The 27,846-nt window shown below is 49.0% G+C and overlaps 2 protein-coding genes across 2 annotated transcripts; both read left to right on the top strand.

The window, feature by feature from the left end:
• Positions 1 to 87: 87 nt before the first annotated feature.
• On the top strand, positions 88 to 2,826 carry APOE (apolipoprotein E; the record flags this gene model as incomplete). The annotated part of the gene is made up of 3 exons (XM_080703620.1): positions 88 to 130; positions 1,304 to 1,484; positions 2,036 to 2,826. The coding sequence occupies 3 exons, from the start codon at positions 88 to 90 to the stop codon at positions 2,751 to 2,753; spliced, it is 942 nt and encodes a 313-aa protein (XP_080559746.1). The 3' UTR covers positions 2,754 to 2,826.
• Positions 2,827 to 13,191: 10,365 nt separating this feature from the next.
• APOC1 (apolipoprotein C1) lies at positions 13,192 to 17,328 on the top strand (the record flags this gene model as incomplete). The annotated part of the gene is made up of 3 exons (XM_080704420.1): positions 13,192 to 13,249; positions 14,077 to 14,224; positions 17,268 to 17,328. 3 exons carry the CDS (start codon positions 13,192 to 13,194, stop codon positions 17,326 to 17,328), a joined length of 267 nt encoding a protein of 88 aa, XP_080560546.1.
• Between the last annotated feature and the right edge of the window lie 10,518 nt (positions 17,329 to 27,846).

The raw sequence follows: 27,846 nt of genomic DNA, 5'->3' as shown, positions 1-27,846 counted from the left end.
CAAGTCCGACTGAGGTGGGAGGAGTCTTCACTGGCTGTTGATTGACAGTTTCTCCCTCCCCCAGGCTGACCAATCGCAGGCAGGACAATGAAGGTCCTCTGGGCGGTGTTGGTGGTGACGCTCCTGGCAGGTACGGGGCGGGGCTCGCCCCGGGGGCTGCCCCTTCCCTCCTCACCCCGCCCCCGCCGGGTTGGAGTCTGGTCTTCGGCCGGTCTCCCCTTGAAAGGAGAGCCCCATCCGAGGCCTCCCTGACATTCCCTGTGCTTTACCCTCTATGGACTTCAGTTTTATTTACTCCCATTCATAAAATGGGAGCTGGAGCCGTTTTCTAATGCTCTGTTACCAGGTGGCCAAGTGTCAGCTGTGATCAATTCTTCCTCTCCATCACTCAGCATAGTCCTGCATGGGAAACAAAAAAAATGTTTTAGCCAGATACTTGGGAGGATAAGTCAGGAGGCTCGGAAGTTCCAGGCCAACCTGGGCAACTTAGTGAGACCCCTTTCTCAACAAAATAAATAAATTGTGTGTGTGTGTGTGTGTGTGTGTGTGTGTGTGTGTGTGTATGCCAGGCATGGTAGCACACACCTATAATCCCAGTAGGTGGGAGGCTGAGAGAGGAGGACTGCAGCTTTGCAGGCAGCCTCAGCTGCTTAATGAGGCCCTCTGCAACTTAGTAATACCCTGTTTCCAAATTAAAAAAAAAAAAAAAAAAAAGGGCTAGAGGCTTAACTGAGAGGCAGAATGCCCCTGTATTCAATCCCCAGCTTTACTAAAACATAAATAAAATAAATAATTTTTTAAAAAGCCAGGTATGGTGGTATACACCTGGATCTCAGTACCTGAGAGACTAAAACATAAGGATTGCAGGTTCAAGGACATCCTCAGCAACCTTATCCGAGGCCTTGTTTCAAAATAAAAAGGGGTAGGAGTGTAACTCAGAGGTAGAACAACACCCTGAGTTCAATCCCCAGCATCAGTAAATAGATAATTAAATAAAAAGGACCGGGGATGGAGATTTACCCCAGAGGTGTAGAGTGCCCCTATGCTCAATGTACAGTACCAAAAAAGAAAAAAGACCTAGAATGTGCAAGGTACTGGGTTCAAGCTTAAGGACCACCAAAAAAAAAAAAAAAAAAAAAAGATAACAAATGCTTATCAAGTGATTACACAGGCTCCACTCCCTCCCTGCCCCCATGTCTCCAAAGAACATGGACCCTTTTTGCAGCACCGACTCTGTACCCAGGCCTGTGTGCCTGGGCCTGGCAGAGGAACCCTGACCCAGCCACGAACTTGCTCTGCACAGGATGCCGAGCGGAGCAGGAGCCCGAGCTGGAGCCAGAGGTGCAGGAGCAGCCCGCATGGCAGGCCCGCCAGCCCTGGGAGCTGGCGCTGAACCGCTTCTGGGATTACCTGCGCTGGGTGCAGACGCTGTCTGACCAGGTGCAGGAGGAGCTGCTGAGCTCCCAGGTCACCCAGGAACTGACGTGAGTGCCCCCACGCTGGCCTTTGACCCTCCTGGTGGGCAGCTGCCCCTCCACGGGTCTGGATTTCTTTCTGTCCCTGATGCCACCTTCTTGGCTTCCTCTCCCTTTTTAACTACTGGCCTTGCCTCTCCCATGCTCCTTCTGGGCCTCTGCCCCCCTCCCTCCCTCATTCTCTCAGGGTCCCGCTCAGTCTCCATCTCTCTTTCTCTGCCCTTAGCTGGCTCCTGTGGAGGGGGAGAGGTACCGAGAATTGAACACAAGGTCCTTCTACCTCTGGACCACACCCTCATCTCTATGCAAACAGCGGCCCTCCAAGGTCCAGAGGATGGCCTTGAACCATCAATCCTCCTGCCTCACCCCACCCCCACCCCCAGTATACTGAGATTATAGGCCTGCTCCACCACACGCTGCGAGCTGGCTCTCTCTTCCTCTCGGCCTCAGTGCCTGTGTCTTCTGCCTCCTCTGGGCCTCTCCTGGTCTTCCACTCCCTTCGTTTGGGTCCCACTGCCTCGGCCCTCATCTTGCCCGCACCCACCCTCTCGGCCCCGCAGGGTGCTGATGGAGGAGACCATAAAGGAGGTCAAGGCCTACAAGTCGGAGCTGGAGGACCAGCTGGGCCCGATGACAGAGGAGACCCGGGCGCGGCTGTCCAAGGAGCTGCAGGCGGCGCAGGCCCGGCTGACGGCCGACATGGAGGACGTGCGCAGCCGCCTGGCGCAGTACCGCAGCGACGTGCAGACCATGCTGGGCCAGAGCTCGGAGGAGCTGCGCGCGCGCCTGGCCTCGCACCTGCGCAAGCTGCGCAAGCGCCTCCTGCGCGACGCCGAGGACCTGCAGAAGCGCCTGGCGGTGTACCAGGCCGGGGCCCGCGAGGGCGCCGAGCGCGGCGTGGGCGCCATCCGCGAGCGCCTGCGGCCCCTGGTGGAGCAGGGCCGCCTGCGGGCCGCCACCGTGAGCAACCTGGCCGGCCAGCCGCTGCGGGACCGCGCCCAGGCCTGGGGCGAGCGGCTGCGCGGGCAGCTGGAGGAGGTGGGCAGCCGGGCCCGCGACCGCCTGGACGAGATGCGCGAGCAGGTGGAGGAGGTGCGCGCCAAGGTGGAGGAGCAGACGGCCCAGATGCGCCTGCAGGCCGAGGCCTTCCAGGCCCGCGTCAAGAGCTGGTTCGAGCCCTTGGTGGAGGATATGCAGCGCCAGTGGGTCGGGCTCGTGGAGAAGATGCAGGGCCTGGTGGGCGCCCACACCACCCCCGCGCCCACCGAGAATCAGTGAGCGCTGTCCTCCCCTCCGCCAGCAGGAGGCCCAGGCCCTGCGGAGCCGGGTGGCCTCCTGAGAGCCCTCAGTTAATAAAGGTCACCAAGTTTCACAGCACCTGCGGGGCTTGCGTGTGATTCCTCACAGCCCGGCCTCAGATGCTCTGAGCCTCCCTCCTTGGCAACACGCGCCCCCTCTCTCGGCCTGTGTGTGGCCTTCTTCCAGCTCGAGGCAACTCCTGCTCATGCTTCTGTCTGCCCTCGATGAAACCCAGGGTCACTGTACCTCCGAGCCACACACCTACCTAGCCTTATTTTTTAGTCTTTTTATTCTTTGGAAACAGTCCCACTGTGTTAGGAAGGACTTCGCTCAGTAGCTGAGGCTGTCTGCGAACTGCGACCCTCTGGCCTCCTCCTCCGAATCCTGGATCACAAGCGTGCGCTACCACCTGGATCCTCTTCAAAGGTTCCCACTCCTTTTGTCTCTGTGCCTCTGGCTGGCTGGCTGGTTGGCTGGCTCCTGTGCTCTGTCTGTCTGTCTCTCTTTTGAGATCAAACCCAAGGATGTTCTACCTCTGAGCTGCACCCCCAGCCCTATTTTATTTTTATTTTTAAAACAGGGTCTTGCTCAACTGCCAAGGCTGGCCTGGAGCCAGCAATCCTCCTGTCTCAGCCTCCCAAGTATGGAGATGACAGGTGTATGCCACCATGCCTCGCTTATTTTTTAATTAGAAAGGATCTGGCTGAAGCTGCCTGAGGCTGGCCTCTCCAGTCCAGTCTCAGCCTGTCTTTGCTTCCTTCTGTCTTCTCTCCTGTCAAGCCCTTCCCATTTCTTTCTTTCTTTCTTTTTTTTTTTTTTTTTTTTTTTTTTTTTTTTTTGGTGGTGGTACTGGAAGCCCTTCTACCTCCGGGCTACACTCCCAGACCTATTTTTTTTTTTTTTTCATTTTTATTTGGAAACAGGGTCTCCTAAGCCAGCGGGCGCAGCTGGCTTCGAACCTGCGCGATCCTCCTGTCTCTGCCTCCCAAGCGCGGGGGTTACAAGCGTGCGCCACCACGCCCGGCAAGCCCTTCCCATTTCTAAGACATCCTGTTAGGTTGAAAATAGAGTTAAGATGTTTAGGAGGGAGGTAAAAACACCAACCGGGTTATCAGCGACTGCTGTTTGATTCGGACCCGGCACCCTCGGAGAGTCAGCCGGCTTGGGGGTGGGGGGGGATCGGACGGGTCTGGAGTTGCACATAGGCCTGATGGGCCGGCTGAGTCACGTGGTGGATCAGAGGCGCCTGTTTTATAGGCAGGACGATTCTCTCGCGACATCTGGAGTCTCGCGATGTTTGGAGTCTTGAGGCACCTGGAGTCTCGGACCGCTTAGGCTTCCAGGGTTCTACTGCGAGATCACGTGGGGGAAGTGACCCAACTTATTACATCCTTGAGCCTTAACCAAGTTTCTTTTTGCCTCAGTTTCCTCATCTTTTTTGTGTGTTCATGGTTACGGAGATTGAACCCAGGGTCATTCTGCCTCCCAGTTTTATATGTGTGTGTGATGCTGGGGATTGAGGCCAGGGGCATTCTACCTCCAAGCTACGCCCCCAGCCCTATTTTATTTTTTATTTGGAATTAGGGGCTTGCTAAATTGCTAACAGCCTCCCTGAGTTGCTGAGGCTAGCTGTGAACCTACAACCTCCCATCTCAGACTCCCGAGTACTGGGATCGCAGGTGTGTGCCGCAATACCCAGCTCTTTATTATTTTGAAACAGGGTCTCACTAACTTACTGAGGATCTTACTAAATTGCAGTGGCTGACCTCAAATTTGCAATCCTCCTATCTTGGCCTCCCAAGCACCAGGATTACAGGCCACCGGGCTCACCTGGCCGGGTTCCCACATCTTAATAACACCTGCCTCATGTAGCTGCTGCCACACCCAAAAGGAAAAAAAAAAAAAAAAGATCAAAACCAGAGCTATTATTATTGATTCATGTTTATGTGTTTCCAACATCGCCCTCCTTATCTGATTCGGCCTCCCCCTCTCTTCTCTGCCCTGCGATCCCTTTGGGTTCATTTTCTGCTTCCTGTTTTCCTGTACCTCTCTCTATTTGTTATCTCACCCTCCTAGGGTTTCTCTTGCCCTGGGCCTAGTTCCCTGCTCTTTTCTATCCCTCCTCCCCCTGGGTTTGGCCCCTCCTCCAGTATTTCCTCAGAGTCCTCTGCCTTTTTCCTTTGCAGGCCCTTCCCCCAGGCCTTTCCTCCCTCTGGACCTCCATCCTCCTAGGCTGGATTGTCCACCTATTGTCTTTCTCCAGACTCTGGGAAGACAAGGGAAAGGCACCTGCCTGCCCCTGTGAGTCCACACCAGGCCCGGCAGTACGGGGCATCTCATAAACCCAGTACGTGGGAGTCTGTGAAAGGAGGATCAAGGGTTTGAGGACAGCCACAGCAAGTAGTGAGACTCTCACCAACCTAGAGAGATCCTGTTTCAAAATAAAAATAAGAGAGGGCTGTCACGCTTGTCATCCCAGCATTCGGGAGGCTGAGACCGGAGGATCGCGGTTCGCAGCCAGCCTCAGCTACTTAGTGAGGCCCTCCGCAACTTAGTGAGACCCTGTTTCAAATTAAAGAATAAAAAATTGGGCAAAGGGTGTAGCTCGGAGGTCAAATGCCCCTGGGTTTCATCCCCAGACCCGCAAAAAAAAAAAAAAAAATAGGGCAGGGGTTGTAGCTCAGAGGTTGAATGTCCCTGGGTTCCATCCTCAGACCTGAAAAAAAAAAAGGGCTGGGGCCATCGCTCAGAGATAGGATGTCTCTGGGCTCGATCTCTAGTACCACACACACAAGACAATAAGTACATAAAATAAGGCTGTGAAGGTGGCTCAGGGGTAGAATGCCCCTGGGTTCAATCCCCAGTAGAAAAAAAAAAGCACACCAGGCCTGTGCTGAGGTGGACGCTGGCACTCAGGAGAGGCACAAGGGCAGAATTCCAGGAGCCGCTGGCTCCCTTCCTCACCCACCCCCTCAGTTCTCAGCCCCAGGAGCAGGGTTCCCACCAACAGGGGCAGGCCAGGGCTTGAGCCGAGTCTCCAGAACTTGGCTTGGGCCTTTCAGTCCCCCGCTGGCTTTGGCACACCTAAACTCTGAGCTTACCCTGGCACAGCTCTGAGAGCCCATGTGGAGGCAGCTCCGGCCCAGCAATGACTCACACAGCCCCGTGAAGGGGGAAGGTTAGCAGGTTCAGAGGCCAGAGCCTGGGGGGGGCTGATGCACTGTATGTCCAGAGACTGGGGCCATGCCCTCTCAGCTCAGCTTTCCCAAATATCAATGAGGGATCCGGCATCAGCCACATCTCCCACTTAAGAGCCCTCTTGCCAGGAATGGTGGCATACCCCTGCGATTCCAGTACATGGGAGACTGAGGCCGGAGGATTGAAGGTTAGAGGCCAGCCTCAGCAACATAGAGAAACTCTGCAACCTAGTGAGACCCTGTTCAAAAAGAAAAAAGAAAAACTGATTGTGGTGGCACATGCAGGTAATATGAGTATTTGGGAGGCTGTAAAAGGAGGATTACAGGTTTGCAGCCAACCTCAGCAATTTAGTGAGACCCTGTTTCCAAATAAAAATAAAATAGGGCTGGGGTGGAGGGGGAGGTAGCTCAGATGTAGACTGTCCCTGGGTTCAGTCCTCAGTAACACACACACACACACACACACACACACACACACACACACACACACAAAGATTTATGCATTTAGCCAGGTGTGGTTGGCGCATGCTTGTAATCCCAGTATTTGGGAGGCTGAGACAGGAGGATGAGAGGTTCACAGCCAGCCTCAGCTACTCTGTGAGGTTTTCCACAACTTGGTGAGACTCTGTTTCAAAATAAAAAGGGTTAGGGGTGTAGCTAAGAGGTAGAATGTCTTAGGTTCAATCTCTAACACCAAAAAGAAAAGGGGCTAAGAGTGTAGGTCTGAAGTCTACTTCCAAGAGCCTCTAGGTTCAATCCCCAGTACCAGAAAATAAATAAAAAGAGCTAAGCCGAGCGTGTGGCACACGCTTGTAATCCCTGCGCTTGGGAGGCGGAGACAGGAGGATCGCTCAGGTTCGAAGCCAGCTGCACTGGCTTAAGAGACCCTGTTTCCAAATTAAAAAAAAAAAAAAAAAAGCTAAATCTTTTTTGGGGTGAGGGTACTGGGAATTGAATGAACCCAGGGACATTTGAACTCTGAGCTATACCCCCAAGCCTTTTTTAGCTTTTTAATTTTTTGTTGTTGTTTTTGGGGGGGTTGTGTGTGTGTGTCTGTGTGTGGTACTAGGGGTGGAATGCAGGGGATTTTCTACCTCTGGACTATCCTCTCAGACCTATTTTATACTTTATTTGGGAACATGGTCTCACTAAGTTGCTGAGAGCCTCACTAAGTAGCTGAGCCTGGCTTCGAACCTGTGTGATCCTCCTGTCTCAGCCTCCCAAATGCTGAGATTACAAGAGTGCGCCACCACACCCAGTTTGTTTTTTATTAAAACAGATTTTCCATGCCGGGCGTGGTGGCACACGCTTGTTATCCCCACGCTTGGGAGGCGGAGACAGGAGGATCACACAGGTTCGAAGCCAGCCACGCTGGCTTAGGAGACCCTGTTTCCAAATAAAAATGTAAAAATAGGTCTGGGAGTGTAGCCTGGAGGTAGAAGGACTTCCAGGAACCCCAGTACCAACAAACAAACAAACAAACAAAAATAACAGATTTTCCATAAATTGTTCAGGCTGGAAGAATCTGCAACCTCCAACACCCCACTCCACCCCAGAACCCCACCCAGTCTCAGCCTCCTGAGAAGCTGGGATTGCAAACATGAATCACTGCACCCAGCAAGGGCTGAACCTTGAATACTTCCTACCAGTTAGAGAGGACTACTGCTACTACTACTTTTTTTTTTTCCAGTATACTAGAGATGGAACCCCAGGGGCATTCTACCTCAGAGTTACACCCCCAGCCCTATTCTTTATTCTTTATTTTGAAATAGGATCTCACTATGTTGTGGACGCCTCACTAAGTAGCTGAGGTTGGCAGGGAACCTGTGATCCTCCTGACTCAGCCTCTCAAGTGCCGGGATTACAGTATGCGCCACCATTCCTGGCTTCTCCACACCCAGCTGCTGCTGCTGCTGCTGCTGCTGCTGCTGCTGCTGCTGCTGCTGCTGCTGCTCCTCCTCCTCCTCCTCCTCCTCCTCCTCCTCCTCCTCCTCCTCCTCCTTCTTCTTCTTCTTCTTCTTCTTCTTCATTCTAGGGATTGAACCCAGAAGCATTTTACCTCCATGCTAGGCCCCCAGCTCTATTTTTATTATTTATTTATTTATATTTATTTTTGGTGGTACTGGGGATGGAACTCTTCTACCTCCGGGCTACGCTCCAGACCTATTATCCTATAATAAATACATATATATATATATATATATATATATATATATATATATATTTTTTTTTTTTTTTTTTTTTTTTTTTTAAACAGGGTCTCTTAAGCCAGCAAGTCTTAAGCCAGCAAGGCTGGCTAAAACCTTTGCGATCCTCTTGTCTCCGCCTCCCTAGTAGGGGTGGGAGGATTACAAGCGTGCACACCAGGCTATTTATTTATTTATTTTTGCAGGTCTTGGGATGGAACCCAGGGGCATTTACCTCCGAGCTACACCCCCAGCCTTATTTTTTATTCTTTATTTTGAAACAGGGTCTCACTAGGGCCTCACTAAGTAGCTGAGGCTGTTCGCAAACCACGATCCTCCAGTCTCTGCCTTCCAAATGCTGGGATTACAAGCGTGTGCCACCACACTCGGGTTATTTTTTATTTTGAAACAGGGTCTCACTAAATTTTAGAGACTGGCCTTGCACCTGCAATCCTCCTGTCTCAGATCTCAGACTCCCAAATATTGGGATTGGAGGTGTTTACCACCAAACCCAGCACCAGTAGAGAGATTCCTCCTCCCCTTTTTGTGGTACTAGGGATGGAACCCAGAGGCACTGTACCTCCAAGCTACAACTCCAGCCATTGTGTGTGTGTGTGTGTGTTTGGAAACACGGTCTTCTAGATTACTGAGAATCTGGCAAACTTACTGAGGCTGACCTCTTGGGATCTTCTCATCTCAGCCTCCCAGGTATTAGGATTACAGGCAAGTGCCACCATGCCCAGAGTTCCAATAGAGACATCTAAGAGAAGAGCCCTGAGCCTGGCGTGGTGGTGCGGGCTTGTAATCCAAGCATTTGGGAGGCTGAGACAGAAGGATCGCGATTCGTGGACAGCCTCAGCTACTTAGGCCCTCCGCAAGTCAGTGAGACCCTGTTTAAAAATTTAAAAAAAGAGTAACAAATAGGAATGGGGGTATAGCTCAGAGGTAGAATGCCCTTGGGTCCATCTCCAGTACTGCAATAAATAAATAAATAAATAAATAAATAAATAAATAAATAAATAATACAAAATAGGGCTGAGGGTGTAGCTTGGGGGTAGAATGCCCCTGGGTTCCATCCCTAGTGCCAATAAACAAATAAACAAACAAGCAAACAAATAAGCAGAGCCCTACTCCACTGCAGTCCCAGTCTGGCTTCTGTGGAAAGGGGGTAGGGAACCAGGTGTGGTAGCGCACCCTGTAGTCTCAGCATGGGGGAGGCTGAGACATGAGGATCAGAGTTCACTGCCAGCCTCAGCTACTTAGTGAGGCCCTTTGCAACTCAGTGAGACCCTGTTTCAAAAGAAAGAATCTACAAAATAGGGCTGGGGATGTAGCTCAGAGGTCGAATGCCCCTGGGTTCCATCCCCAGTACCGAAAAAAAAAAGAAGAAAGAAGATAGAAAGAAGGAAAGAAAGAAAGAAAGAAAGAAAGAAGGAAAGAAAGAAAGAAAGAAAGAAAGAAAGAAAGAAAGAGAAAGAAAGGGGAAGAGAAAGAAAGGGAAAGAGAAAGAAAGAAAGAGGCTGCAAGGGAGGGAAGGAAGAGAAGCAGGGCCGCGGGTGCTGGCCGAGGGGCGTGGCTGAACACTGCAGGGTTCCAGAGAGACAGCCTGGAGTCTGAAAAGAGAGTGGACAAAACCCTCTTTGTCCTCTCCTAAATTATTAAATATTCTTGGCTGTGCCTCTGTTTCCCCATCTACAAAATGCAAATTCCTGTAGCTGAGGGGAAGCTGCAGGAATCACAGAGGACTTGTTACCCCATTCTAAGGGGGGGTGCAGACTCCAGTGGACATCTGGGGAGCAGCAGGGGTCCGGCCCCAGGCTGGCAGACAGGACGGAAGCTCTGAGTTGGCCCCGGGGATGTTGCAACCCGGCCAGGGTCGTGTCTGTGCCATCCCTTTCACAACCATCTTCCCCTCCCCACCCCCCCAGAAGCCGACACGTGGTTTCGGGGGCGCAAGGCCAGCCAACCTGGTGTCTGGGGCCCGGCCACCCTCCCCACCAGCTGACCGGGGTCACTGGCGGTCAAAGGCAGCCCACAGGAAAGGGCCTTGGACTCCAGCCCCGGGGAAGGATGTGGAGATGGACGGGAGAGGGTGGAGGGGTGGGCTCGAAGGCATGAGGGAGCCCTGAGGGTGAATAAGTGCAAGTGGAGAGTTGGGGGGCAGGGGAAGGAGGCACACTGTGGAAACTTTACGCTTGAGGTTCTGTAGTTTGAAAAGGCAAGAAGAGACCCTACTCTTCAAAGAAGAAAATTGAAGCGGGGCATGGTGGTGCATGCCTATAATCCCAGTACTTGGGAGGCTGAGATAGGTTGGAGGCAGGCCCTTGGTAATTTAGTGAGACCCCTGTTTCAAAATGAAAAATAAGCCGGGTGTGGTGGCGCAGGTGTGTAATCCCAGGGCTTGGGAGGCTGAGACAGGAGGTTCAGCTACTTAGTGAGGCTCTCAGCAACTTAGGGAGACCCTATTTCCAAATAAAGTATAAAATAGGTCTGGGAGTGTAGCCCAGAGGTAGAAATGCCCCTAGGTATCCCTGCGCTTGGGAGGCAGAGACAGGAGGATTGTCCAGGTTTGAAGCCAGCCTCGCTGGCTTAAGAGACCCTGTTTCCAAATAAAAATAATATAAAAATTGAAAAATTGCCTGGGCATGTAGCCCAGAGGTAGAAGGGCTTCCAGGAACCACAGTACAACCAAAAAAAAAGCCCCTGGGTTCCACTCCCAGTAGCACAAAAAATAAAATAAAATAAAATGTGTCTAGGGATATAGCTCAAAGGTAGAACATCCCTGGGTTTAATTTCCAGTATCATAACTAAATAATTAATTAATTAATTAACTAAATGTCTGGGAGTTACCACATAGCTAGAATGCTCTTGGTTGCATGAGTAAGCACGCGCGCGCGCACGCACGCACACACACACACACACACACACACACACACACACACACACACCCCAGACAGCATCCATCAGGCAAGGAGCTGCAAGGCTTCTCTGCAAGGACTGAAGGTAGCATGGAGTGGGAGCCAGACCCCAACTCACAGAGCTGAAGGAGGAGGCAGGAGGGAAAGGTGGCCTTAGACACTGCAAGAACTGGGGATGAAGCGGGGCCTGGTGGCGCACGCTTGTAATCCCACATTCGGGAGGCTGAGACAGGAGGATATGGGTTTGCGGACAGCCTCAGCTACTTAGTGAGGCCCTCCACAATTTACACCCTGTTTCAAAATAAAGAATAAAAAATAGGGCAAGGGGTGTAGGTCAGAGGTCTGGGTTCCATCCCCAGACCCGCAAAAAATTAAAATAAGACTAAAAGCCAGGTGTGGTGTCACACGCTTGTAATCCCAGCATTCGGGAGGCTGAGATGAAAGGATCGCAGTTCACTGCCAGCCTCAGCTACTTAGTGAGGCCCTTTGCAACTCGGTGAGACCCTGTTTCAAAATAAAGAATGAAAAATTAGGGCTGGGGGTGTAGTTTGGAGGTAGAATGCCCCTGGGTTCCATCCCCAGTACCAAAAAATAAAATAAAATAAAATAGGGCTGGGGATATAACTCAGAAGTAGAAGGTCCCTGGGTTCCATCTTCACACACACACACACACAAAAAAAAAAAAAAAAAAACTAGGGATGAGACCCATAGAATTGTTACTTAGAGAACAGAGGGTAGAGAGCCAGAGTCCCCTGAGCTGGGAAAGGGACCCTGGGGGGCTGAAGCCGACCCCCCCCATAGGAGAGGTATAGAGGTGAGGCTTCCACAGAAAGGATGGGCTCAGCAGGCCCCAGGGCCCTCAGACTTCACCAGAAATCAGCAAGAGGAAAATGTGGGTGGGCTGAGCTCAGGGGGAGGCTCCGAGGGAGGGAGAGTGGCCTGCCCCGCCCCCTCCCAGCCCAATAAATGTCCTGGACAGGCCAGCACCTTCCACCCTAGGCTTCCTGCTACTGATCTCCACGAACAGGTTGGTGCTGCGTGCTCCTGAGCTGAAAATAGGGGGTGGGCCGGACCTGGGGCACAGGCTTATAATCTTATGAACCAGAACAGTAAGGCCAGAGGATCGGAAGTTGAAGGCAGTATGGGCAAATTTATTCAGTCTCAAAATCGAAAATAAAAAGGGCTGGGGATAGCTGGGCGTGATGACGCACACCTGTAATCTCAACTTGATAGGAGGATCACAGGTTTGAGGCCAGCCTCAACAATTTTACAAGACCTTGTTTCAAAAAAACAAACAAACAAACAAACTTGGCCGGGCATGGGCATGGTGGCGCACGCTTGTAATCCCAGCATTCGGGAGGTTGAGACCCAGCATTAGTGAGGCCCTCCGCAACTCAGTGAGACCCGGTTAAAAATAAAGAATAAAAAATAGGGCAGGAGGTGTAGCTCGGAGGTCAAGTGCCCCTGGGTTCCATCCCCAGACCTGCAAAAAAAAAAAAAAAAAAAAAAAAATTTAAAACAAGACAAAGGTTAGAGCCAGGAGTGGTGGAGGCTGAGACAGGAGGATCATGGTTTGCAGACAGCCTCAGCTACTTAGTGAGGCCATTTGCAACTCAGTGAGACTCTGTTTCAAAATCAAGAATAAAAGTAGGGCTGGGGCCTGGCATGGTGGCACATGCTTGTAATCCCAGCATTGGGAGGCGGAGACAGGAGGATCACGGTTTGCGGACAGCCTCAGCTACTTAGTGAGGCCCTTTGCAACTCAGTGAGACCCTGTTTCAAAATAAAGAATAATAAATAGGCTTGGGGTGTAGCTTGGAGGTAGAATGCCCCTGGGTTCCACCCCCAGTACCACACACACACACATACACACACACATAAAGGGCTGGGGCTAGCTGGGTATGGTGGTGCATACCTGTAATCCCAGTACTTGGGAGGCTGAAACTGGAGGATCACAGGTTCACAGCCAGCCTGAGCAACATTGTGAGGCCTAGGGGTGGAACAGCTCCCCGGCACTGAGAAAAAAAACTTCCTATGTGGTGGCCTGGAGGGAGCGGAGGGAGGTGGTACCGCTGACCATCCCACCCCCTCTGCCTCCACAGCGCCCCGGCTCGCCATGAGGCTCTTCCTGTCTCTCCTGGTCCTGGTCCTGGTCTTCTCCATGGTTCTGGAAGGTAAAGTAGGATGGGGAAACTGGGGAGTTTGAGCTTTACAAGTATGAAGCTAGCCGGGCGTGGTGGTGCACTCTTACAATCCCAAATTCAGGAGGCTGAGTCCAGAGGATCTCGGTTCACGGACAGCCTCAGCTACATAGTGAGGCCCTCTGCAACTCAGTGAGGCCCTGTTTCAAAAAAGAATAAAAAACAGGGCAGGGGGTGTAGCTCGGAGGTAGAATGCCCCTGGGTTCCATCCCCAGACCCACAAAAAAAAAAAAAAAAAAGTGTGAAGCTAAGCAGGCGTGGTGGTGCACGCTTGTCATTCTAGTACTTGGGAGGCTGAGACAGGAGGATCTCAGGCTCCCTTCGCGGGGTCAGCCTCAACAACTTGTGAGGCTCTCCGTAACTTAGTGAAACCCTGTTTCAAAATAAAGAAAAAAAAATCTAACTAGGAGTGGAGCTCAGAGGTCTGGGTTCTATCCCCGTACCAAAGGAAAAAAAAAAAGTAAAGAAAAGAAAAAAGTGTGAAACTGACCACAGGCCTCGTGCTTAGAGGATCCTTAAGGGTTGGTTTCCCTATCACCCTCTGATTGCCCCAGCCCTGATTTGCTGGGTGGGTCCCCTAGCGACTGATGACGGAGTGACTCCCACCCTCTGGGATTGGCTGCTCTGCTTCTCCAGCTTTGGAAGGGTCTGGGAGGGGAGTGTCCCTGCAGCCCCCTCCCCCATTCTAACACCATGACCCCAAGAATCACATTCTAGAATTGCCTTATGCACTTCAGGAGTCCCATCCTAAGGGCTCCCAATAACCCAAACATTTGCCTCTTAACCCATCTTCTGAGCAGGACCAGCCCCAGCGCAGGCCGCCCCAGACATCTCCAGCACCTTCGAGAACCTCCCAGATAAGCTGAAGGAGTTGGGGAACACCTTGGAGGACAAGGCCCGGGCCGCCATCAACAGCATCAGACAGAGTGACCTTCCTGCCAAGACTCGGTTAGGGCCCTTGCGGGGCGCGGGAGGGCCGGGGTGTGTCTGGGACTGTTTTTTTTTTTTTGTTGTTTTTTTTTTTTTTTGTGTGTGTGTGTGTGTGTGTGTGGTACTGGGGGTGGAACCCACAGGCTTTCTACCTCTGGGCTATCCTCCCTTATATTTTATTTGGAAACAGGGTCTCGCTAAGTTGCTGAGAGCCTCACTAAGTAGCTGAGGCTGGCTTCGAACCCGTGCGATCATCCTGTCTCAGCCTCCCAAGCGTGGGGATTACAAGCGTGCGCCACCATGCCCGGCCTCGGGACTATTTTAAGATTAGCAGATTAGAAAAAATGATCCCTGAAGAGACTGAGAGTGTCCTTTTGGGCCATAGAACTAGATGTCAGGGTGCTCAGGCTCAAACAGAGATTCCCCAGCTCCTATCCTGGCTACATTATTTTGTGTGTGTTTGTGGTAGTAATGTATGAACCCAGAGCATTTTGCCTCTGAACTATGCTCTCAGTTTTTTTTTTACTTTATTTATTTATCTATTTATTTATTTATTTATTTATTTATGTTACTGAGGACGGAACCCAGGGGGCTTTCTACTCCTGAGCTACCTCAGACCTATTTTATATTTTATTTGCTTTTTTTTCTTTTTGGTGGAACCCAGGGGCTTATCTACCTCCAGGCTATACTCCCAGACCCATTTTATATTTTATTTGGAAACAGGGTCTCACTAAGTTGCTGAGAGCCTCACTAAGTAGCTGAGGCTGGCTTCGAACCCGTGCCATCCTCCTGTCTCAGCCTCCCAAGCGCGGGGCATGCGTCACCACGCCCGGCTCTTATTCTGTATTTTGAAACTGGATCTCACTAAGTTGCAAAGGGCCTCACTAACTAGCTGAGGGTGTCTGTGAACTTCGATCTTCCTGTCTCACCCTCCCAAATGCTGGGATTACAAGTGTGTTCCACCACTCCCGGCTGATTTTTTTTATTTTAAAGCAGAGTCTCAAAGCAGGTGTGGTGGCCCATGCCTGTAATCCCAGTATTTATGGGGCTGATCAGGAGGATGTAGCTTCACTGCCAGCCTCAGCAATTTAATGAGGTCCTCTGCAACTTAGTGAGACACTGTTTCAAAATAAGAAAAATTAAAGTAGGGATGGTGGTGTAGCTCAGAGACAGAATGCACCTGGGTTCAATCCCCAGTACCACAAAAATAAAAATAAATAAAAAAGAAAGAAAGAAAAAGAAACAGGGTCTAAATTGCTCAGGCTGTCCTTGAAACTGTGATCCTCATATCTCAGACTCCCAAATACTGAGATTATAGGTGTGTACCACCGCACTTGGACTTTCTGTATGATTTTTTTTTCTTTCTTTCTTTTTTTTTTTTGCAGATCTGGGGATGGAACCCAGGGGCATTCGACCTCCGAGCTACACCCCCTGCCTTATTTTTTATTCTTTATTTTTAATTTTTATTTTTTGGTGGTACTGGGGTTCCTGGAAGCCCTTCTACCTCTGGGCTACACTCCCAGACCTATTTTTACATTTTTATTTGGAAACAGGGTCTCCTAAGCCAGCGCGCACAGCTGGCTTCGAACCTGCACGATCCTCCTGTCTCTGCCTCCCAAGTGCGGGATTACAAGCGCGCGCCACCACGCCCGGCTTATTCTTTATTTTGAAACCGGGTCTCACTTGAGTTACAGAGGGCATCACTAGGTAGCTGAAGCTGTCTGCGAACAGCGATCCTCCTGTCTCAGCCTCCCAAATACTGGGATTACAAACCTGCGCCACCACGCCCGGCTTGTATAATCTTGAGAAGGGCATTATTTACCATGAGTCTCAGTTTTCTGACTTTTAAAGTGGGTGATTCTGCAAGTCGGAGGCCAGCCTCTACAACTAAGTGTGACCCTGTCTCAAAAATAATAGAGCCAAGCCGGGCGTGGTGGCGCACGCTTGTAATCCTTGAGTTTGGGAGGTGGAGACAGGAGGATCACACAGGTTTGAAGCCAGGCACGCTGGCTTAAGAGACCCTGTTTCCAAAAATAAAAAAGTATTAAATAGGTCTGTGAGTGTAGCCCGGAAGTAGAAGGGCTTCCAGGAACTCCAGTACCACAAAGAAAAAAAAAAATTTGTATTCTTTTTATTCACCACAAATAGTAATAATGATGATAATAATAATAAAGCCAGGCACGGTGTTGCATGACTATAATCCCAGATGTGGGAGGTTAAAACAGGAGAAATTTAGCAAGGCTTTTAGCAACCTAGTGAGATCCTGTTTCAAAAAAAAAAAGGAATAAAACCGGACCAAGAGTGTGGCTTGGAAGTAGAATACCTCTGGATTCAATTCTCAGCACATAATCAATCAATAAATAAAATAAAAAATAAGAAAGAGGCCAACCATGGCAGGACACACCTTCAGAGGCTGAGCCAGGAGAATCGCAGGTTCATAGACACGAGGCCCGGCTCAGCCTCAGTTACTTAGTGAGGCCCTCTGCAACTTCATGAGACCTTGTTTCAAAATAAAGGATAAAAAATAAGAGCCAGGGCATGGTGGTGCACACTTGTAATCCCAGCATTTGGGAGGCTGAGACACGAGAATCGTGGTTCGTGGACAGCCTCAGCTACCTAGGGAGGTCCTTTGCAACTTAATGAGACCCTGTTTCAAAATAAATAATAAAAAATAGGGTTGGGGGTGTTGCTCGGAGATAGAATGACCCTGGGTTCCATCCCCAGTACCGCAAAAAAAAAAAAAAAAGAAAAAAGAAAAAAAAAAAAGAAAAAAAGAAAGAAAAAGAAGGCTGGGGTTAGAATGCCCGTGGGTTCTATTCCCAGTACCGAAAAAAAAAAAAAAAAAAAATAGAGCTGGAGATTTAGCGGAGAGATAGAATGCCCCTGGGTTGTTCAATCCCCAGCATCACACAGTTGGCCCATACAGCCGAGGTCCTCCTAATTCCACAGACAATGGGATGGAGACCCAGGAGGAAGGGGAAATCATGGAGGGGATGGATTTGGATTCCCTGGGGTGGGGTGAGTGGCAGCTTACAGTGACTTCTTCCTCCTTTCCCTGCAGGAATTGGTTTTCAGAGACATTCAGCAAAATGAAGGAAAAACTCAAAACTACCTTCTCCTGAATATCTGCAGGGTGAAGCCTGAGCCAGGACTCCCTCCCTCCATGGTGCTCCGGGTGCCCCACGGTTATCTTGCACCAATAAAGACCCTACAAAGAATTCTCCCCAAGTGTTTCTTCACTGCGGGGCGGGCTCTGCAGGACAATATGCAGAAAGCACCTTTGGGGACTGCCTGTGAGGATTCCAAAGTATTTGAGAGGGCGAGAGCGACAGAGAGAGAGAGAGAGAGACAGAGAGAGAGAGAGAGACAGAGAGAGAGAGAGAGAGAGAGAGAGAGAGAGAGAGAGAGAGAGAGAATGCATGTGTACACACATGCACACATAGTACTGGAGATTGAACCCAGGTGAATTCTACCTCCAAGCTATCCTTCAGCTTTATTTTTTTAATAATTTATTTATTTATTTATTTATTTATTTATTTTTTGCGGGTTTGGGGATGGGACCCAGGGACATTTGACCTCCGAGCTACACCCTCTGCCCTATTTTTTTATTCCTTATTTTTTAAACAGGGTCTCACTGAGTTGCGGAGGGCCTCACTAAATAGCTGAGGCTGTCTGTGAACCGCAATCCTCAGGTCTCAGCCTCCCAAATGCTGGGATTACAAGCGTGCACCATCACACTACCACGCCTGGCTTTTTTTTTTTTTTTTTTTTTTGGTGGTACTGGGGATGAAACCCTTCTACCTCTGGGCTACACTCCCAGACCTATTTTATATTTTATTTGGAAACAGGGTCTCTTACTTAAGCCAGCAAGGCTGGCTTCGAACCTGCGTGATACTCCTGTCTTCGCCTACCAAGCGCAGGGATTACAAGCGTGCACTACCACGCCCGGCCCTATTTTATTTTATTTCTTTTTTGTTATACATGGGGTTAAATCCAGGGACTTTTTACCTCTGAGACATAACCCTAGCCTTATTATTATTACTATTACTATTATTATTGTTATTACTATTATATTATTTTGTGGTACTGGGGATGGAACCCAGGAGCACTCTACCTCTGAGCTACACCCCCTAGTCCTATATCTTTTTTTTTTTTTTTTGCAGGTCTAGGAATGGAAACCAGAGGCATTTGACCTCCGAGTCAGCTACACCCCCTACCCAACTTTTTTATTCTTTATTTTGAAACAGGTTCTCACTAAGTTGCAAAGGACCCTACTAAGTAGCCGAGGCTGTCCACGAACCGTGATCCTCCGGTCTCAGCCTCCCAAATGCTGGGATTACAAGCGTGCGCCACCGTGCCCGGCTTATTTTTTAATTTTGAAACAGGGTCTTGCTTAATTGTTGAATCTAGCCTCAAACCGGCAACCTCCTGTCTTCAGCCTCCCATGTACTGGGACTACAGGTATTCCTTACCATGCCGGGCTCTTTTTCATACTTTAGAGGCAATACATTAGTTTTTCTTAGGTGTGCAAATATATCTTCAGGACTTGACAAAGAGCCCTGGCTACACCAACGAGGAGTCCTGGTGATTATATGGAGTCCATCACCCACAGCCATGCAGACCCAAGGCTGCACACCCCGGCCACTCAAGATCCACCACACAAGAGACAGGGCAGGGATAGGACGCCGTGTGGGGCACCAGCCCCAGCCGATGGGGCAGTGGAAAGATTCCTGGAGGAGGGGACCTGGACCCAAAATTCTTTCTGGTTTTTTTTTTTTTTTTTCAGTACTAGGGATGGAACCCAGGGCCATTCTACTTCAAGCTACACCTAGCCCTATTTTACTTTGAAACAGGGTCTCACTAAGTTGTGAAGGGCCTCACTAAGTAGCTGAGGCTGGCCACGGACCTGCGATCCTCCCGTCTCAGCCTCCCAAGGACTGGGATTACAAGCGTGCGCCACCATGCCTGGCACCTATATGTGAAAGTCTGAGGATTCAGAATTAGCCAAATACAGTTGGGGAGGCATATAAAACAAACAATTCAGTTTTTCCCAGGAATGTGTATTGTACAAACACATGAACTTACAACTAAATACCAGAATAGGTAAATGGAAAACAGCTTAGCAGTCCTTCAAAAGGCTAAGCAAGCCAGGTGTGGCGGCACACCTCTGTGATCCCAGTACTTGGGAGGTTGGGACAGGAGGATTGCAGATTCGAAGCCAGACTCAGCACTTTAGTGAGGCCTTCAGCAGTTTAGCAAGACTCTGTTTCAAAACAGAACTTAAAATAGGCCTGGGGTTGTGGCTCAGATCCCCTGGAATCAATTTTTTTTTTTTTTTTGAAGTACCGGAAATGGAACCCAGGGACATTCTACCTCCGAGCTGTATCCCAGCCCTATTCTTTTATTTTTTTTTAATTTTTTTTTTATTTTTTGGTGGTACTGGGGGTGGAACCCAGAGGCTTTCTACCTCCGGGCTATACTCCCAGCCCTATTTTATAGTTTATTTGGAAACAGGGTCTCACTAAGTTGCTGAGAGCTTCACTAAGTAGCTGAGGCTGGCTTCGAACTTGCGTGATCCTCCTGTCTCAGCCTCCCAAGCGCGGGGATTACAAGCGTGCGCCACCACGCCTGGCTTATTTTTTTATTCTTTATTTTGAAATTTTGTCTCACTGAGTTGCTTTCCTGGGAACAATCTTCAGTGCTACAAAAAAAAATAATAATAATAAGTTAAGCAAAGATGAACATAGCAAGCCAGGCGTGGTGGCACATACTTGTAATCCCAGTACTTTGAGGCTGAGACTAGAAGATTGCGCAGGGTTTTTTTGTTTTTGTTTTTGTTTTTTGTGTGTGGTACTGGGGGTGGAACCCAGGGGCTTTCTATCTTCGGGCTACGCTCCCAGACCTTTTTTTTTTTTAATATATTTTATTTGGAAACAGGGTCTCACTAAATTGCTGAGAGCCTCACTAAGTAGCTGAGGCTGGCTTCGAACCTGTGCGATCCTCCTGTCTCAGCCTGGGATTACAAGCGTGTGCCACCATGCCTGGCTTGATTGCACAGGTTTAAGCCAGCTTCAGCTACTTAGTGAGGCTTTCAGCAACTTCATAACACCCTCTTTCCAAATAAAATATAAAATAGGGTGGGGGTGTAGCTTGAAGGTAGACCTCTGGATTCCATCCCCAGTACAACAGTAGCGTGCGCACACACACACACACTCACTCACACACACACACACACAAAAGATGGACATGGCAGCACACATCTGTAATTCCAGTATTTGGAAAGGCTGAGACATGAGGTTGGGGACCAGTGTCAGTACTTTAGCAAGACCCTCGGCAGCCTAGTGAGAACCAGTTTTTAAGCAAAAAATAAATAGGGAGCCAGCCTCAGCTACTTAGTGAGGCCCTTTGCAACTCAGTGAGACCCTGTTTCCAAATAAAGAATTAAAAAAAAAAAATAGGGCTGGCCGGGCGTGGTGGCGCACGCTTGTAATCCCCGCACTTGGGAGGCAGAGACAGGAGGATCGCACAGGTTCGAAGCCAGCGCTGGTTTAGGAGACCCTGTTTCCAAATAAAAATGTTAAAATAGGTCTGGGAGTGTAGCCCGGAGGTAGAAGGGTTTCCAGGAACCCCAGTACCACAAAAAAAAATAAATAAAAATAAAAATAAAAATAAAAAAATAGGGCTGGAGGTGTAACTTGGAGGTAGAATGCCCCCAGGTTTCATCCCTAGTACCGAAAAATAAATAAATAAATAAATAAATAAATAAATAAATAAATAGAGTTGGGGATGTAGCTCAGAGGTAGAACGTCTCTGAATTCAATCCCCAGTACTACAAAAATAAATAAATAAAAGTTAAACATTACCATAAACCAGTATGGCAGCACACACCTATAATCCAAGTGCTTTAGTACTTAGGCTGATACAGGAGATCAGTGTGTGGCAACTTAGTGAGAGCCTGTTTCAAAATAAAAAGGGTTGGGGGTTTAGCTCAGTGGTAGAGCACCCCTGAGTTCAGTCCCCAGAACCACGAAAAACAAAATTACCAAATGACCCAGCAATTCGACGCCTAGGCAAAAAGACTAGAAATACGTGTTCACCCAATAACTTGTACACACATGCTCAGGGCACCATTGTTCATCATAGCAAAATGTGGAAACAATCCGAACACTCGTCAACAAACAAACACTGAGCCAGGCGTGGGGCACAGACCTGGTGGAATGCCCCGGGTTCAATCCCAAGTACCACACATACAAAAAGTGCTTATCAGGAGCAAAGCACGGTGGCCCATGCCTGTAATCCCAGTAGTTGGGAGACTAAGACAGAAGGATCACAGGTTCCAGGACAGCCTCAGCAAGTACTGAGACTCTCATCAATCTAGCAAGACCCTGTTTCAAAATAATAAAATAGGAAGCCGGGCGTGGTGGTGCACGCTTGTAATCCCAGCGTTCAGGAGGCTGAGACCAGAGGATCACGGTTCACGGACAGTCTCAGCTACTTAGTGAGGCCCTCTGCAACTTAGCGAGACCCTGTTTCCAAATAAAGAATAAAAAAAGCCGGCGTGGTGGCGCGCGCTTGTAATTCCAGCATTCCGGAGGGTGAGACCTGAGGATCGCGGTTCATGGACAGTCTCAGCTACTTAGTGAGGCCCTCTGCAACTCAGTGAGACCCTGTTTCCAAATAAAGAATAAAAAAAAAAAAAGGGCAGGGGGTGTAGCTTGAAGGTCGAATGTCCCCCTGGGTTTCATCCCCAGGCCCACAAAATTTTTTTTTTAATTTTAAAAATAATAAAAAATAGGGCAGGGGGTGTAGCTCGGAAGTCGAATGTCCCCCTGGGTTCCATCCCCAGACCTGCAAAAAAATAAAAATAAAAAAAATAGGGCTAGAGTAGCTCAGCGATAGAATGCCCCTGGGTTCCATCTCCAGTGCCGAAAGAAAGAAAGAAAGAAAGAAAGAAAGAAAGAAAGAAAGAAAGAAAGAAGGAAGATCTCTGGGGGGTGGGGGGGGAGGCACATTTCAAACCCTTTTCCACTTCTGACTTCCCTAACTCTGAGCAGCCAGCGGGCGGCTGGGTGGCTGGAGACCCCAGAGGAGGTGGTGGGAGGTGAGATTCCAGGGCGAAGGCTGGAGTCTGGCCAGGGCCTCCAGCCCACCTCCCTCTGCCGACCTCTAGGTCCCAGCACCCCTGCCCTGCCCCCCTAGTTGTTTTTGAGCGGCCTCCGAAGTCCACCCTGAACAACCTTCAGCTTGTCCCTGTCCTTAAAAAGAACAAATATTGCAAACAGCAAAGAGTAAATATCCCCCAGGCCTCCCCGCACTCTGACCTTGGAGCTAGGGCAAGGAGCAGAGGCCTGTCCCACCCCTGGGAGGCCCCACTCCAACCTCCCTTTGGCCCTCTATGCTTTGATGGGAGGGACAGAGTTGGTTCAGAATTAGCCTCATAGAGTGGAAGGGCCCTTCAAACCCATCCCCAGCCCCATCCTTCGGCCTCAGTTTCTGCGTCTGAGCTGTGTGTGGTGGTACACACTTCTTGTTTTTGTTTGTTTGTAGGTCTGGGGATGGAACCCAGGGACATTCAACCTCCGAGCTACACCCCCTGCCCTATTTTTTATTCCTTTGTGTGTGTGTGTGTGTGCGTGTGGTAATGGGGGTGGAATCCAGAGGCTTTCTACCTCCGGGCTATACTCCCAGACCTTTTTTCTATTTTATTTGGAAACAGGGTCTCACTAAGTTGCTTAGAGCCTCACTAAGTAGCTGAGGCTGGCTTCGAACCTGTGCGATCCTCCTGTCTCAGCCTCCCAAGCGCAGGGATTACAAGCGTGCCCACCATGCCCGGCTCTTTATTCTTTATTTGGAAACCGGGTCTCACTGAGTTGCAGAGGGCCTCACTAAGAAGCTGAGGCTGTCCGCGAACCGCTTGTAATCCCAGCATCCCTCCCGAATGCTGGGATTACAAGTGTGCGTCACCACGCCCGGCTGGTGGTACACACTTCTAATGCCAGTACTTGAGAGGCTGAGACAGGAGGATCTGATTCTCTGCCAGCCTCAGCTACTTTGTGAGGGCCACTGCCACTTAGTGAGACCCAGTTTCAAAGTAAAGAATAAAAAATAGGGCTCAGAAATAAAGCCCATGTGTTCCATCCCCAGTGCCACAAAAATGAAAAAAATAAAAAAATAGGACTGAGCCTGTAGCTAAGATGCAGAATACCCCTGGGTTCAATCCCCAGTACCACAAAAAGAAAAAAAAGTTTTTTTCCTCATATGTATTTTCTGTGTGTGTGTATGTGTGTGTGTATGTATACATGTGTGCACACAAGTGTGTATGATGTGGTACTGGGGATTGAACTCAACAGTGTTCAAGTTCTGAGTTATATCCCCAGCCCTATTTGTGTGTGTGTGTGTGTGTGTGTGTGTGTGTGTGTGTGTGGTACTAGGGATGGAACCCAGGGGCCTTCTTCCTCCGGGCTACACTCCTAGACCCAATATATATATATATATATATATATATATATATATATATATATATATGTATTTTTTTTTTTTTTTGGTGGTACTGGGGTTCCTGGAAGCCCTTCTACCTCCGGGCTACACTCCCAGACCTATTTTTACATTTTTATTTGGAAACAGGGTCTCCTAAGCCAGGGCGCGCGGCTGGCTTCGAACCTGCGCGATCCTCCTGTCTCAGCCTCCCAAGCGCGGGGATTACAAGCGTGCGCCACCACGCCCGGCCTATTTTATATTTTTTATTTGGAAACAGGGTCTCTTAAGCCAGCAGAGGCTGGCTTCGAACCTGCGAGATCCTCCTGTCTCAGCCTCCCTAGCGCGGGGATTACAAGTGTGTGCCACCATTCCTGGATCCTATTTTATATTTTTACTAAAAAAGAAAGAGGGAAGCCCGGCTAGGTGGCCCACGCTTCTAATCCCCGCGCTTTGGAGGCTGAGACAGGAGGATCACGCAGGTTCGAAGCCAGCCTCAGCTACTTAGTGAGGTTCTCAGCAACTTAGTGAGACCTTGTTTACAAATAAAGTATAAAATAGGTCTGGGAGTATAGTCCAAAGGTAAAATAGTCCCTGGGTTCCACCTCCAGTACCAACATAAATAAATAAATAAATAAATAAATAAATAAATAAATAAGAAGCTGGGCATGGTGGCACATGCCCGTAATCCCAGCATTTGGGAGGCTGAGACCAGAGGATCGCGATTCACGAACAGCCTCAGCTACTTAGTGAGGCCCTCTGCAACTCAGTGAGACCCGGTTTCAAAATAAAGAATAAAAAATAGGGCAGAGGCTGTAGCTCGGAGGTGGACTGCCCCTGGGTTCCACCCCCAGACCCGCAAAAAAAAAAAAAAAAAAAAAAAGAAAAAAGGGCTGGGGTGTAGCTCAGAGGTAGAATGCCCCTGAGTTTCATCCCCATTGCAACAACAAATAGGGCTGGGAGTGTATCTTAGAGATAGAGTGCCCCTGATTTGATCTCTAGTATCACTAAATACATAAGTAAATAAAGAAATAAAAGCCAGGCATGGTGGTGCACCCTTGTAATCCCAGCATTAGGGAGGTGGAGACCAGAGGATAGTGGTTCCCCGACAGCCTCAGCTACTTAGCGAGGTCCTTTGCAACTCAGTGAGACCCTTTTTCAAAAATAAAAAGACAGGCAAACCAGGCATGGTGGTGCACATTTGTAATCCCCTCGCTTGGGAGGCTGAGACAGGAGGATCACACAGGTTCGAAGCCAGCCTCAGCTACTTAGTGAGGCTCTCAGCAACTTAGTGAGACCCTGTTTCCAAATAAAATATGAAATAGGTCTGGGAGTATAGCCCGGAGGTAGAAAGGCCCTGGGTTCCACCCCCAGTACCAAGAAAAAAAAAAAAAAAAGACAGGCCTGGCGTGTTGGCGCACGCTTGTAATCCCAGCATTCGGGAGGTTGAGACCAGAGGCTTGCAGTTCACGGACAGCCTCAGCTACTTAGTGAGGCCCTCTGCAACTCAGTGAGACCCTGTTTCCAAATAAAGAATAAAGAAGGGGCAGGGGGTGTACCTTGGAGGTCAAATGCCTCTGGGTTCCATCCCTAGACCCGCAAAAGAAGAAGAAGAAGAAGAAGGAGAAGGAGAAGGAGAAGGAGAAGGAGAAGGAGAAGGAGAAGGAGAAGGAGAAGGAGAAGAAAATAGAGGTGGAGGTGGAGCTAGGAGGTATAATGCCCCTAGGTTTCAAAAGATGAAATAATTATCAAGCATGTTGGGGCATGCTTGTAATAGGAGTACTTGGAAGGCTGAGATAGGAGGATTGCAAGTTCACAGCCAGCATCAGCTACTTTCAAAATTAAAAATACAGAATAAAAAAAATAGAGCTAGAGGGTATAGCTCAGAGATAGAATACCCCTATGTCCCTGGGTTCCATCCCCAGTACCGCAAAATAATATTAATAATAAATAAAATAAAAAATAGGGCTGGGGATGGAGCTCGGAGGTAGAATGTCACTAGGTCCATTCCCCACTACTGTGAAAGAAAGAAAGAAAGAAAGAAAGAAAGAAAGAAAGAAAGAAAGAAAGAAAGAAAGAAAGAAAGAAAGGTGGGCATGGTGGCAGACACTTGTGATTTCAGTACACAGTACTTGGGGGGCTGAGATAGAAAGATCTCAGGTTCAAGGCCAGTCTCACAAGTACTGAGACTCTCAACAACCTAGTGAGACCCTGTTTCAAAATAAAAGCTGGGCGTGGTGGCGCACGCTTGTAATTTCCGTGCTTGGGAGGGGGAAACAGGAGGATCGTGCTGGCTCGAAGCCAGCCTCGCTGGTTTAAGAGACTCTCTTTCCAACTAAAAATCTAAAATAGGTCTGGGAGTGTAACCCGGAGGTAGAGGGTTTCCAGGAACCCCAGTACCGCAAAAATAAATAAATAAATAAAAATTAAAATTAAAAATAGGGCTGTGGTATAGTTTGGAGTTAGAGCACCCCTGCGTTCACTCCCCAGCACACCACACACACACACACACCACACACACACACACACACACACACACACACACACACACACACGTTAAATAAAAAGGTCTGAGTATGTAGCTCAGTAGTAGAGCGCGCCCAGGGTAACTGATATTCAAATGCAACTGGGTATCCTGTATTTCCTGGCAACCGTAGACCAAGGAATCCTGTAGTCTCCCAGCCAAGCTGTGTGCCCTGGTGTGGCTGGGTTCTCTGAGAGAAAAAGGCTCATTTTCTTTCTCCCTATCACAAAGCTGGAACCTAGCATTGAAGAGCTTCCCAACTTGCACCCGGAGCTTCCAGCAGGGCCTCCAACCCTCCTGTGGACACAGGGAGGCAGGTGCTCAGGACCCTCCTGTCTTCCCAAACTGGGGTCCAGATGAGGGGACTTCTCTACACAGCCTTGCAGTAAGGGAGCAGGGGCTTTGAAGCCCAGGGCCATCTGAGGCAGAGATACCCAACAAAAAGAGCTAGAACTCAGAATCAAGGGAGGGAAGGGGGTCAATCGCTGCTGGAGAAGAAGCAGGCTGGAGTCCCCAGACTGTGTTGCTATTTTTTTTTTCCATTCCACTACCAAGGATGGAACCCAGGAGCATTGTACCTCTAAGCTACACCCCCAGCCTTATTTTTAAGTCTTTTTATTAAAAAAAATTATTATTTGTTTGTTTGTTTGTTTGTTTGTTTATTTTGTGGTACTGGGGATAAAACCCAAGGACATTCTACCTCTGAGTGATACCCCTAGCCCTATTTTTTTTTTTTTTTTTTTTTTTTTTTTTTGGTGGTACTGGGATTCCTGGAAACCCTTCTACCTCCAGGCTACACTCCCAGACCTTTGTGTGTGTGTGTGTGTGTGTGTGTGTGTGTGTGTGTGTGTGTGTTTTGCAGGTCTGGGGATGGAACCCAGGGGCATTCTACCTCCGAGCTACACCCCCTGTCCTTTTCTTTATTCTTTATTTTGAAACCGGTCTCACTGAGTTGTAGAGGACCTCACTAAATAGCTGAGGCTGTCCTCGAACCACGATCCTCTCAGCCTCCCGAATGCTGGGATTACAAGTATGCACCACCACGCCTGGATGCCCAGATCTATTTTTATACTTTTTTTTTTTTTTTTTTTTAATTTGGAAACAGGGTCTCTTAAGCCAGCACAGCTGGCTTGGAACCTGCATGATCCTACTGTCTCTGCCTCCCAAGTACCGGGGTTACAAGCCTGCGCCACCACGCCCAGGTTTTTTTTTTTTTTTTTTCCGGGTCTGGGGATGGAACCCAGGAGCATTTGACCTTCAAGCTACACCTCCTGCCCTATTTTTTTATTCTTTATTTTGAAACCGGGTCTCACTAAGTTGCAGAAGGCCTCACTAAGTAGATGAGGCTGACTGCGAACTGTGATCCTTCTGTCTCAGCCTCCCAAATGCTGGGATTACAAGCGTGTGCCACCACGTCCAGCTCCTATTTTCTTTTTATTTTATATATTTTTATTTTTTTTAATATTTATTTATTATTTATTTATTTATTTATTTATTTTGCGGGTCTGGGGATGGAATCCAGAGGCATTTGACCTCCTGAGCTATACCCCCTGCCCAATATTTTATTCTTTATTTTGAAACAGGGTCTCACTGAGTTGCGGAGGGCCTCACTAAGTACCTGAAGCTGGCTTCGAACTCGCAC

This window comes from Muscardinus avellanarius (assembly GCF_963383645.1).
Source record: "Muscardinus avellanarius genome assembly, chromosome: 10".
Lineage (NCBI taxonomy): Eukaryota > Metazoa > Chordata > Mammalia > Rodentia > Gliridae > Muscardinus > Muscardinus avellanarius.
Note: the sequence above shows the minus strand (reverse complement) of the source record. Positions and strands in the feature narration are given on the sequence as shown.